Source organism: Atractosteus spatula, chromosome 1, assembly GCF_055471065.1.
Source record: "Atractosteus spatula isolate fAtrSpa1 chromosome 1, fAtrSpa1.hap1, whole genome shotgun sequence".
Lineage (NCBI taxonomy): Eukaryota > Metazoa > Chordata > Actinopteri > Semionotiformes > Lepisosteidae > Atractosteus > Atractosteus spatula.
In genome coordinates this window covers 39,334,745-39,348,507 of record NC_142706.1, presented here as the reverse complement: position 1 = coordinate 39,348,507, position 13,763 = coordinate 39,334,745, and the positions used below count along the sequence as shown (strand labels likewise).

Sequence of the window (13,763 nt, the reverse complement as noted above, 5' to 3'; positions counted from 1 at the left end):
CTTTACACAAGATGTGAATTGGAGTCCTACATTTTTTAGGCTGTTATTTCGATGGTAGAACTGAAGTTAGTCTATAGCTTTTACATGTTCACTGCGTTTATCTTATGAAGCATGAAAAATATGTTTTTATGAATAATAATGAGGGAATAAATGTTCAGTGATAAATATGTGATAACGGAAACTTAATCAAGCAAAATTGATAAAAAGCACAAAACATCTTTCATTTGACAGGTGGTTCAGTATTGCTTTGTTTCTTGTGACCTATATTTCTCGCACCAATTTTAACTGTGAGCATGCTATCATTAAAAGAATCAATTGCTGCTGAGCTTCTCAGAAAAATTCTGAAGAGAAAATGGGGGCGAGTTTAACAGACTTCAGAAAGAGCAAAAGTAATAGTACGGTTAAGGGAGAAAAGGATCAATTTTTTTGTGAGTGCTTTAGAAAGTGAGTGATTTCCTGCTGTTGTTCGAGAAAAGCGTAAATCTTGGGTTAAAACCTGAGAGGCTGTGTGATGTTTTACATTTGATTTTAGCTATTGGCTATATTTATTTCATTCATATGAAATGTTTAGGATTCTGAGGATCAGGCATGTCTTTGATTAAAAATAAAAAGTTGATATGATCATTTCTCTAGTGTTTTAACAGATTATTAAATTATCTGATACTCTGATTTTTTAAGAAAAACAAGTTTGTGAATATAAACATTTTGTAATGGTATAAATTTCCCAGCTGATAACAATAACGGTCCCTATCTTTTAAAGCAAAAGATTTTGCATGGTGTGCCACTTATGCTTTTCAACATTGTCACAATAGTCTGTCAAGTGTGTGTTACGTTTTTCAGTTGTTTTCTATACTTGGCTTTTTATAGTTTGTTAAAATTATGAAATTTGTATAAAAATGGATTTCAGTAACTAACCTTTTGATTGCCTTGTTCTGTTATAAATGCGAAGTAGAGAAGTATTAGGGGGAATATATAAAACTTAAAAACACCCACAAAATAATGTTGGATCGAAAATTGAAAAAATATTTCAGAGACAGACTTTGGTTTCCCATTAAAACTTCATGATTATCATTGAGGATGTAAACAACATTCCTTTATTTTGTTATATACCTGTCAATATGCAATAATCAAGGTTTTGTTTGCACTTTGTGCTCTCTGGACTATTTTTTCAAAACTCTGTTGAGTAAAAAAAAAAAGGAGAACACTAGAAAAGCATTTTCCATGTGCCTAACCCTGTTCCATTCCAAAACAACAACAATTTTCTTTGATCTTTTGGTAAAAGCAACACATCTTATGTACTGTAGATAGACATAGTATGTGCTCCTACCGCGCTCTATAATTTTGAGAAAAGTCATGATGTGCTTCTATAGGTCTGTAACTACACTGTGCTGTAACATCATGAAACATTTATTTTATGTCTTTTATGTTTTTGTCTTGTTTTCTGTTCTCCCAATAGATATATGGTGGGCCACTTTTGATTAGGACTTTTCATTGAAAGAGTAATAAAAAGACATGGCATTTTATTTCATACAAATATGGAAAGTGGATCTGATGTACAGTATATGATTCAATCAACTGCAAATTGAATGGAAAGCAAAACAATGCTGGTATATCTGTTATAGAAAAAGTAGATTTTCTTATATTTATAAAACAGGAGAAAACATTGCTTTCACATCTTAGGCCTGTGGCATGGCTCTACATATTTTGAAGTCAGTAATAAACTGCTTAAAGTATACTGTATATGCTTTTTTTGTGCAGAAACCCAATTTGTCAAAAGGGAATTTTGTTTAAATGTGTACTTTCTCTAATGATTGCGGTAATGATATATTCTATATTCTTGGTATTGAAACATCTCTCGGGCTCAGTAGCTGCACATATTTGTTATATAAAAACATCATAGAGAAACAAGAAAAATTACAGTCAAGGAGAGGCCATACGCCACATCTCGCCTGTTAGTAGCTGAGTGTTCTGAGGATCTCATCCAGTCGTTTCTTGAAAGATAGCTGGGTAGCATGTTCCTTTATACATCTACCCTTTAAATATACTTATTGACTGTGTGCAAGGAAATGGAGACGTGAAAAGTTTTCCATCATTTTGCGAACATGCACAGCTTTAACAATATATCTCTCATCCTTAAAATGGTATGATACATTTGGCTGTTGTTGTTGTTATTGTTATTATTATTATTAATAACAATAAAATAATTTCATAGCCTTTATTTTATACATCCCCTTTAAAGGTTGCATCTCAAATTGCTTTAAAGTAGATGTAAGAAAAATAATAATGATAGCAAATTACAGGAAAAGTGTATATAAGCAACAAGCAGAAAAAGGTACAGCAGAAGATACAAGGTTATTTGAAAATGGAGCAGATACAGGCACTAAATTAAAGCCTTTCTGAAAAGAAAGGTTTTGAGTCTAGATTCTAATGCACTTGGGGGAGGTGACTCTCTGATATCCTTAGGGATAGATTCCAGAGATTTAAGGAGTAGAAAGAGAAGACCCTGTCACTAATATAAGGTAAACAATCTTGTGGGTCAAGCAGGAGGCCACAGCCAGATAAACTAAACTTGTGAGATGGGGAGTAGGAAGGTAATTAGTCGGGCACTGAGGTGGAAGGCCATGTAGTACATTATAAGTGAGCATGAGGTTTTTGAAGTTGACTCGAAACTTGATAGGAAGCCAGTGCAAGGATTCCAAGATAGGTGGAATGTGATCACTTGCACACGACCTGGCCAGGATTCAGGCTGACGAATTGTGAACATATTGGAGTTTGTTCAGTGTGGAAAGAGCTACCCCAGCAAGTAGGTCATTGCAGTAATCAATTCTTGAAAAGACAAATGTGTTGAAAAGCTGTTCTGCTATAGGCAACGGCACCATAGGATGTAGTCTGGCAATATTTCTGAGATGTAAATGACCCTTTTTTCAATATTGTACACATGAGGGTCAAACGTCGCATCAGGATCGTATATCACCCCTAAATTATTCAGTTTTGATTAAAATTCAAGCTGATTGCCATCCACAGATAGGGTTCCCGCATTGTCTTTACATAGGTAACGGAAGGTGCTGAGTAGCAAGACTTCAGTATTGCTGCAGTTTAAGTGAAGGAAATTTTGAATCATTCAGGTTTTTACATTAGAGATGCGGTATAGTGCAGAAACAGCTACCTCAGTGTCAGGGCTAGTATGGACATAGATTTGAGTATCACTGGCATAGAAATGATCATTCTGATCGAGTGGGAACATGTTAATACTGAATAGCAGTAGGCCCAGTATCAAGCCTCGAGGAACACCAGACTGAACAAACCCAATTGCAGAACTAAAACCCCCAGGAGAACCCAGGTGTCAGTGATCAGGAAGCGAAGATCTGAACCATTTAATAGTGATGTCAGAAACTCCAGACACAGTCTCAGGATGCGAGTATTAAATGTCATGATTAATATTGTCAAAAGCAGGACTTAGGTCTAGGAGAATTGGGACATGTAGAAAACTGGAATCATCTTCTAAAAGAAGATCATTAGTAACTTTAACAAGGACGGCTCCTGTGCTGTGTAATTGTCTAAAACCAGACTAGAAGGGTTTGAAGTGGTTATTTGCAGTGAGGTGATTCTTAAATTGTATTGCAACAGCACATTATAAAATCTTTGCATAAAAGACAAGTTAGCTATAGGATGAAAAATGTTCAGGAAACTGAAACAAAATGGGAGGAATGGAATCTAGTAGACAGGTGGTGGGCTTCATACGCAACGCCGATTTACTAAGGCATACAGTGTCAAGGTGAGAGGAACAAGAAACAAGAGCAGAAACAGGCATACAAGGAGTGTAGTAGTGGCAAGCATGATGGAGAGAATGTGATGATGGATATTGTTGATCTTGGCTGTAAAAAAACTGTTGCAAAGATGGGATGAGGCAGTCAATGTGAGGCAGTTGATTGAGGTGCAGAGAAGGTATTTAGGATTGTTTCAGTTATTCTCAACAATATGGTAGAAGGCCAAATTTCCCATTGGCCTTTACCAATCATGGCCTCCTAATAATCCCCATCTATGAATTGGCTACAGTACTCTGCTCTCCTCCCCACTGATAGCTGGTGTGTGGTGAGCGTTCCGTCGCATCATCCAGGTGGATGCTGCACATTGGTGGTGGTGGAGGGCAGTCCCCATTACCTGTAAAGCGCTTTGAGTGGAGTGTCCAGAAAAGCGCTATATAAGCGTAAGCAATTATTAATTATTATTATTAAGTAACTGGATCTAGCAGACGCCATTGGATCTTTGTATTCAGTCAGGTTCTGCTCCAAGACTGTAGATGTACATTTAAGCCAGAAAGACACCACTTACCTGTACAGTATGTTCTAGTTTTTGGGAGACTGTCTTCATTGAACACAAGTGGTCAGTGTGCCAATCTAGTTTTAAGAGGACCTAAGGTATCAAGAGAAGTTAAAAGAGACCTATTAAACATTTGTACCTTGTCAACCACATTATCAGAGATAGGAATTTACATATCGTAAAGTTCAAGAGTGTGAGACCAGATCAAAGAGAACAGCCAAGTGATCAAAAACCCCTAGTGTAAGATACGTGTGAAACAAATGAGTCATTTACGGTGACCAAGTCCACGATGTGACCTTTTTTTGCTAGATTGAGAACAAGCTCTCTGAAACCAAAGCATTCCAACAAAGTTAGAAAATCCTCAGCTAAATAGGAATCTGTGAATCAGTGTGGATATTAAAATCACCCAGAAGACGAATCTTATTAAATCTAAAGCACAGCACAGATAGTAAATCAGCAAACTCAATGAAAAAAGAATCATTATGCTTGTATGGATATCTGTAAACTATAACAATGATAGCAGACAGGAATAAGAGACATTTAAAACAAGACACACAGAAGAAAAATACAATAAAGAAAAGGTACAGTAACCTTTTTGCACCTTGTTTGTGCCGCAGAGTTGTACCACTAGACAAAATACTATGTATCATGAATTTATTTTTGTAACCCTTATACAAAGGTCAGGTATATGTATATAGTGAGAACAATTCAGATTGCTGGTAGCCGTGCTTTGCACTTTGCTAACATTTTCACCTGACCAATGACTTCCCTGGAAAGGTAGAATATTGATTTTACAATGTATTTGGAGTCATAAGACCACAATCATAGTTCATCAATACAGCTTGCAAGAATTTGAAAGTTCATGGTCATGTCTTGATCTTACAGTATGTTGTGTTACAGATCCTTTTAGATAAAAAATGGATTAATTGGTTATAAAATTACTCACAGTGAAATGCTGTTTTTTTTTACATTTTAAAACTTTATAAAGTAACGATACTTAAAAATGGAAAAGATGACCTATAATCTTCAAGCACTATCACTTTCCCTTTTTATCCCACCAACGCAATTATTCTTTCTCTGCTGTATTACTCATGAGCGGTGGCACAGAGCTGATAAATGTGGTCTGCGCTCAAAAGAAATGAAATTGCTGTAGCCACTCTCTAATCTGGTACTACACACCGCAGGTGGGTCTTCATTTACAGCGTACACAATTTAATTCCCTGAAATCTGAGGTTTCAGGCAGTGATTATGGACATGTTTATGAGCATTTTGGCTTTCATTTGATCTAGGCTCTTAGTTACATAATCAAACCATTTGATGGAGAAAACTAACACGTTCTTAAGCTGCTGACTCTAGATACTTGTATAACTTGAAGAATTAAGGCTCTGCAATATCAGGTTTAGATACTTATTCCTTAAACTTATAATGCAAGCAGAATTGTATATTTAAATTGTAGTGGTGATTAGTGTTTATTAAGGTCTGTTCCCAACACCTATTCAAGAAAGGTTTTAACAGTCAAGTAATTTTTCAGTTTCTTTCTTTTCTGGCTGAAAGTATTTTCCCCCCCACAGGCTTGGAACAGAAAGAACATCCTTTAGATGTTTTTGAGTTTTTTTTTCAGCTTGGCTGTCACTGGGGTTTTCATTTACCTACAAAACTTCATAAATAACTTAAAAGGACTGGGTAGCCTTGCTTTACATGATTGATAAAAAAAAAATAGCAATTACAGGCAGCAAGTTAATTGTTTAAGCAATTGCCAGGAAGATCTGACATTTCTAAGTTGCAATTTTCAGAAAAAATGTCAAGATTACTTTTTGATTTTAATTGCTTTTTTCCTTCATGCTTTTATTGAATTATTCAAGGAAACCAACATAAAAGTTAAAAAAACTTTCATCATTGAAGGTCAAAATGTTGATGGTCTTGCTAATAATGTCTTGAGATATAAAAGCAGCAGCTGAATATTAATATTTTCTGTATAACATAAAAATTTGAATGATGCTCTTTTGACTACTGAATAGTTTAGGACTGAGAAATAGCACTTGATGTGCTTAGCTCGTTTCATTAGTATATTAATACATGTACTGCATATAGTGCTTTGTCTTCCCACGATGGTGTTAAACAGCAACATTATTTGTGAACTTTGAGCAGCTTTAGCTGGTGCAAATTCCCAACTATATCTAAAGCAGAATATTAAGATGTTGCTTTCAGATATCTGCATTCATTTTCTGGGTATTGTTAATCTTAATGTTGACATCATACAATTTAATGCTACAAATGCCATTCTTCTTCGCAGGACTCAACAGTGTGAAAAATATTGATTTCAAAGTAATGGTGTGAAAAATCTAAGTCATAATAACATTCTATCTTGTCTCTTGTAAAGGGAACAACACTCTCACATTCAGGAGTCTTATCCATGCCAGCTATACCAGGTATGTGTTTTTAATGTCAAGATTCATTATTCTGCCTATCTAAACTGTCTCAACTTTCATTTTAAAAAGCCGAGCACAGACCAGAGTATACGGTGAGTATATATGAAGTTTAATACTCAGAGAAGTCACAAATGTATTAACACCCCTCAGTGTGCTTCTGTTACTATTTTCCTATGGATGTTTTGTGCATATGACAATTGATTAACATAATGTTCCCAAGTGTCAAGAACAGGTGACTTTGATAATTGCGCAGTAAAAATCCACACACAGTGGTTTCTTTGCCATTATTCTCTACTGCAGTGGCTCTCAGTCCTGGTCCTGGAGTCCCTGTGTCTAAAGTTCTTTGGGCCAACTCGGTCCTTAGTCAACAGTGCTTATTGGTTCCTGTAACTGTTCTGCTTTCTGGTTGGTTTTCTGCACTCTGTCTTTGGTTTCAGAAATACCCCTATTAAGAACATTTTTTCCAGACACTACATAACACAAAACTTTATGCAGTCCCCTTCAACTTGCTCATTGAGATTTTGCTCCCTACTTCCTACCAGACAGGTCTTAAAGAGTAATCACTTGATGATGAACAGACACAGGTGGCAATGATACTGAATCGGACAACTCCTACCATACAGTGAGTCAGATTTTTTCCTTCTGCTGAAGTCCAAATGGTAATATTTCAGCTGGCACAGCTGAATGAGGGTAGTGCTGAAACTCCCCAATTAGCACTGAGTGCATATCACTTACAAATCTCATTCATCTTTTTAAGAGCTGAATTAAAAATAAATAACCCTGTGATAAAGATTACTTTGCAGGAGCAAAACAACTGAACAGACAAGGGTTATCCAGGACCAGGATTGAGGTGCACTGCTCTACTGCATCGATACAGAGTCTTTTTAAAAGGTTAATTATCAATTTTGGAACTGTAATATATTTTTGCAAAAGGACTACAGATAGTTGAGGAATTGAACAATTGCAACAAGTAAAAAATACAGGAACGCATTTGAACATCCAAGCTGTTCTAGTATCTGTCACAAGAATTAGATCCTTTATCGAGATCCATTTTGTCACAGGTAGGCACGTACCTTACATTTTGAGTCATGATTTAATACTTGGTCAATTGTTTCATGTATTTCTGTAACAGCGTGATTGGTTTTCTTTGCAAATTGGAACATTGTGTGATAGAAAATCATGTGGGTACCTACAGTAACGTAGCTCAATTACTGCCCTTATGACAAAAGGTCACAATGTTTTATGTTTTATTCCAATGTTTTATTCCATAAAGGTAGGTGTTTTGAGTAAGGTCTAATTAGGAGAGATGGTAACTTATTACAGAAATGTTTCAAAATCCTTATGGTACATGAGAATTCAAAACGCATGTATGTTGTTCTTGTTATTGTGTATTTAATAGCTTCAGCAATTATTGGTCATATTTACAAATCTTATTATATTCATTTTTTATGAATAATGTTTTTTGCTGTTGCATCTGGTATAGCATGTCATTTACCTAGTAAACTATGTCGATCCATTTCTGTATTTAATCAGATCATACAAGCATATTATTAAACACAGTTGACCTACCGTATAGTATGAAAATAACAATTGACAGTACCTTCAGGAAGATGAAACTGAGATTTTATAGATAATTATGGTATATGGTAGTACTATAAATAGTAATTAAAGATTTATTTTCAGCAAGTCAAGTGATAAATACAAACTATTTTTGGAAAATAGTACAAGGGTAACTTTTTATTGATTTATTTGTTAACATACAGTATGTATTTATTTACCTTATAATTCTTAACTGAGCATTAAAATCTCTCTTAGGTTTATTCTTTAAGCCCATAATGTTATAAAGCTGCACTATTTTATATGTATATGTATGTTATGAACAATATGTTATGCAATATTTGTTGTGTCAAAAAGAGCAACCAAAATAAGCAGTGAATATTTTATAGCACTGTGTCTTTAAATAGTAATCACAATAACTTTCATGATGGTATGAAACATTTATGATGTTGCATGTAATACAATTTCTTAAAGCAGGATCTAATCCTGCCATTTCAGAAAAGAGCTCTGCAAAAGCCTTCTGCTGTTTTTTAGAATGTAGTAAGCCCACAAACAGCGAGAGAACCAGCAAGAAGAATATAGATGACGAATGTGGACTTAAGAATGCTGGTGATTATGATGATTATGAAGCAATCTGGAATGCTAGAAGTGTTCCTACCACTGATGCAGTGAAGAATCGTGCAAGTGGGAATTTAGATAGGAAATGTCTTCAGAAAGGCAATGAAAAAGGTGCAACCGAGGTAAAATTCCATCACAAGGACATCAGTTCAAGTCTCTTCACAGGAGTGCACGGCAGCTATTGGAAAATTAGTAACTGCAATGAAAATTTAAGGGTGCATAACCTGTATGAACCAATGGCTTCAGCCTTGAGAAATGGGTCTTTGGTCAATGCAGACATTACAAAAGGAGTCTCAATTCTCTGGATGTGTTTGGAGAACGAGAAATCACTAGGAAAAAATGAGTGTGAGGAAATTGAAAACAACCAGTCTGACAGAAAGACCAATGACTTAACTAGTACTCCTGAAAGTGGATCCTTGTCAGACATCTTGAGCAGATATAATGCAAGATTGCAGCATCCACCTGGCATTTCACCAAGAAGCAATTCCATGGAAAATAAGAATGTCAAACAACAAGAGCATTCCCAAGAAATGTTGTCGAGTTTTCACTTTCAGCCCCTTGGGGTTGATGACCAAAGTCAGGAGATTTCCACCGATAAAGAGTCACCAGAAGGTAAGCTGTTACTAGCAACTGACCAAGCCCTACCACCCTTCTTCTGGCACAGGAAAGCCACATCTACCAACCTTTCTGTTTCTTCTGAATACATGTTTTTCCCTCTTCTTGTCACTGACATTAATAAAAGTTCTATGCTGTTTTGTGTCCTCCTTATTTCTTCCTTTTTTGTCTATACTTCTCTCCCTTTGATTCTGTGTTTTCTTTGTTAATTGATTGAGTGTCTATACAGTTTTCAAGGTGATAAGTGCTCTCCTAGGAAAGGATACTACAGCCGTTTTGTTTGTTTCACTTCTCATTTCTGAATAACAGTACTATTGCCTTTAAAGTGGAACTGCAGCCCCAGTTTCTCAGACTTGTTATTGAATCTTTGTAACAAACTAAATTAATTGATGTAATTGCAAAATTTTCCAAATATCGAGTTAAGTGCGAAATCGTGTGTTTTGTGAAAGTGCTGTATGGTTGCCATGTTGTCAAGGGCAGATGAGAAACTGCTGGTCTCGCAATGGATGAGAGCAAGTGTTGGCGTGAAATGTGACTTGAAAGCGGCCCTTCCTGCTCACTAGTCACTGTAAACGCATAAGAAAATCATCTTCCAACAACGTGAATCCTTTTTTGTTTTTTTTAAATGCAATATATTTTAAATTATGGCTCACTGTCGAGCATTTAGCTGTTCAGAACATAGTGGTTTCACGCAAAACAGAGGATCAGATCATCAGGAAGGCAAACTTTTTTCTTTTCCAAGGACTATTCAGCTAGCCAAGAAAATGGTAATAAACTAGGGCACTGGTGTTGGTCCTATCAACGAGTTTTTCACTGAGTTTTAGTGTGAATAAGTACAGATCATGCAGCGGACATTTCACCCCAGAAATGTTCTAACATGATCTGCATGCTGAATTAATAAGTAAGTAGTATTTGTCAGCAAAACCATTTCAATTCAGTCGCACTTATTCAAATCAGCTGTTCTAGCGACGGCATGAGCTATTATGCAGTAAGTCTTCTAAAAATTTAAGTCCTACTAGAATTCTTCTTTTAGGTGTGAATTACCATGAAATATTCACCAATTTAAATGACAGAGCTTTTTTGGAAAACTTGAAAATGATTATGAGTGTATTTTAGTTGGTTGGCAGATTACCCCCTTTTTTGCAATATTTAGTATCTAAGAAACGTCACCTTTTATGTGTTTCATAAAAATATTTAAAATATATCAGCAAAATTTGATTGGTGTAAAGCATGCTTACAGTGTAATAGGACCGCTTTCGCGTGACAGGAAATTGTCTTGCCTTGTTCTGAATCACAGACAATGACAACTGTATGGCACTACACATACATTGAAATGTGTGATGTAAATTGTAGGTTGTGCACATTACCGTGTACTTGGTAGTTGGTAGCTTCATTCTGTTTTGAAATGCACTCATCATTGCTGTTTTGTTAAACCCTGAAATATAAAAAATGGCTTTGCAGTTCCCCTTTAATGTCAGAATTTCAAACAAAAGAAGAGTTTAAGCTGTTGTTTTTGACACAAAGCTGTCTGTCGGTGATGCAAAATAGCTTTTCTACTCTTCATTTTTCAGTTTCAGGCAGGATAAACATCCTTTTCTTTCATTTATTTCCCTGCGATTCCTGGTGCATGTCCTTTGACCCGGTTCGTGTTCTGTATCAGATATCAACTATAAGACCTTCAATATCAGCTAGATCAGCAGTCTTGTGATACTGATTCTTATTTCTTTACATCACCTGAATGAGAGGGTAAATGTGTTTTAGTAAAATGCTTAAAAAAACACAATTAATGAAATGTTTGTTCTAAATGTATTTTAATTTCTTTCTTCACAAGACAAGAAACCAAAGAAAAAGGATGAGAAGCGCAAAACAGATCTGGCATATGAGATCATGGAAGGACGAGGAACGGAAAAGCCAGCAGAGGTAGGGTAGGGGCAGCACAGGGATCTGCTGGTTCTCTTGAGCCATGTGGCTTCTGACAGCAAACACGTGCCTTTACAAAATGACTTGACTTTGAAAGTCAAGTTTAATTTAAGTTTAGTTTGAAAGTTTAATTTCTTGTTTTTTTTGTCACCTTTCAGTATTAATCAGAATTGTTAAAAGCAGAAACTGTAGGGATTGTTAATAGGACTAGGGATAGATTCCTGCTTTACTGTCAAGAATTGCAGCATTACCACACAGCAAGCCTGCATTACATACAGTATGTGATGGCAACTTTTAAGCACCTGACATATAATGCAGTCAATAGGTCATATACGTAAGAGATTTTCCACTAACACCCTCACACATTAGCAAATTCTGTTCTAAATTCAAAAATATGAAAATCTTCCCAGAATGGTCAGATCAGTCCCTTGAAACTACATTTTGTTGCTGCCTTGACTTGGACAATCAATTGACATGGAGATAGTACTAAATATTTATGGTTACTTTGAACGTTTTCCAGTTTTATTTTTTTACAACTGTATAATTTGTGTGTAATTATTATCACTGATTTATTTCAGTGGGATGAAAGCAGCAGATATGAGTTGATGGCCAGTTATGGACACCAGAAGATTTTCCATGAGACAGAAGGTAGTAGTTGTAACAATACAATAACAATAATAATCTTTATTATCTATCATCAAGAGATCCCAAAGCACTTTACATTTAGGAAGGGATCCATTTCATATACCAATAAAATGCAGGATCATCCACCTGTGTGATGTGTGGCAGCCATTCTGTGCCACCGACCTCAATAGCCAGCAAATCATTGGAGAAGGCAGAAGTTATTTCAGATGAATTAAGGGGTAAATTTAGGGAGGCCAGATTATTCAAGACCCTATAATGCCAGGACACCAGGGTTAACAGCCCTACTCTTTTGAAGAGTGCCATGGGAGTACTGGCTATTACGGATGTCTTGGATGGGTGATTTTCATCCAAGATTTGCTTCTGAGTGTAGTTTACACTGAAATAGTGTTACTGTATATATCATTACATTAGATGAAGAAACACAATACTTCCAACATTTGTCTTCAGAACTTTGGATTTACAGTAAATACTTAAGTCAGCAAAAGATACATTTAAAATGTATTTCTTATTTTAAAACATCTGTATAATTATTTGTCTCAGTCCTCAACATCTGATTATTTCAGGGGCAGTAAGTCACCAGTTTCACAGACTTGTGACTCTACTGAATGTATTCTCTGATTCTGAGGTCACCTTTGGCCTGCCTGACCTTTTTCATCCTTTTTGGTCCTCATGAGTGCCAGTTTCTTCATATCGTTTGATAGTCTTGGCCACAGCAGTTACAGACACTTGCAAAGTTCTTTCAATTTGTCTTAAAGACTGACCTTCATTTCTTAAAGTAATTATAGACTGTGTTTTTTCCTTGCTTGCTGAGCAAAGTTTACCATGTTCATTCAGGAATTACAAGCCTTTGCCCATGCCCCCTATACTTATAGTAATCATGGACCCTCACCTGTTTACCAATAATTGGTGACAAAAGGTAAATGAGGTAACATGCTACTTAACTGTGAGAACATCTAACAAAGACAATTTTAAACTTCTTTTAGTGTTCTAACACCATGTTATACACATTTCTGACTTTTAACTAACCTGGGCTTCAGACTGAAATCTGCTTGCTTTGGGTGTTCATTTTATTGAAAATGAACAATTAACATTTTCAATGTAGTTCACTTAAAATTATAAGTACACATATCATGTAATTAAATATTAAGTGTTTATAGACAAGTTCATACAGTTTAAAGCATAGATAATCATGAAAAACCTGGTTTCAAGCAGATGTACTCAAACATTTGACTGGTACTGTACATTGGTCAAATAAGTAATAAGGCTGATGTCAACTCATTTGTAAAAATGCACCATGAGACTTTCCATAGGACAGTTGCATCCCTCATGTACATATTAATTGGTAAAACAATACATAGGAAAATGTACAATATGTTACCCAAGAAAATGTACTTGGAAAAAGTATATAGTACCAGGCCAGTATTTTGAGTCTTTTTGAAAACTCACAAATAAAGTTGTGTTATTTATTGTGCTGCTGAATTTATTCTGGACTTTGATTTTTTTTGTAACTAGCCACCATTGTACCACAATACCACAGTCTGCCTTTTACAGGCAAGTTTTAAAGATAAAATTGCACCCCTGACACAGCAGCAGCCAGTTTTATGTTTTTTTCTCTTTAATTGCCACCCATGACTGATCCTCACTCTGCTGATGTCAAAG

The 13,763-nt window shown here is 35.7% G+C and overlaps 1 protein-coding gene across 4 annotated transcripts in view; it reads left to right on the top strand.

Annotated features, from left to right (window-relative positions):
- The window catches only part of dok7b (docking protein 7b), a 49,663-nt gene that overhangs the window by 22,790 nt on the left and 13,110 nt on the right, over positions 1-13,763 (top strand). For 3 of the 4 annotated variants that reach the window (XM_088911357.1, XM_088911349.1, XM_088911340.1), the window contains exons 8-10: positions 6,701-6,749; positions 11,371-11,459; positions 12,038-12,107. In XM_088911357.1, coding sequence (XP_088767483.1) covers positions 6,701-6,749; positions 11,371-11,459; positions 12,038-12,107 — 208 coding nt within the window. Of the gene's footprint in view, positions 1-6,700; positions 6,750-8,840; positions 9,537-11,370; positions 11,460-12,037; positions 12,108-13,763 lie in introns of all 4 variants that reach the window. The other variant, XM_088911366.1, reaches the window with a different exon arrangement.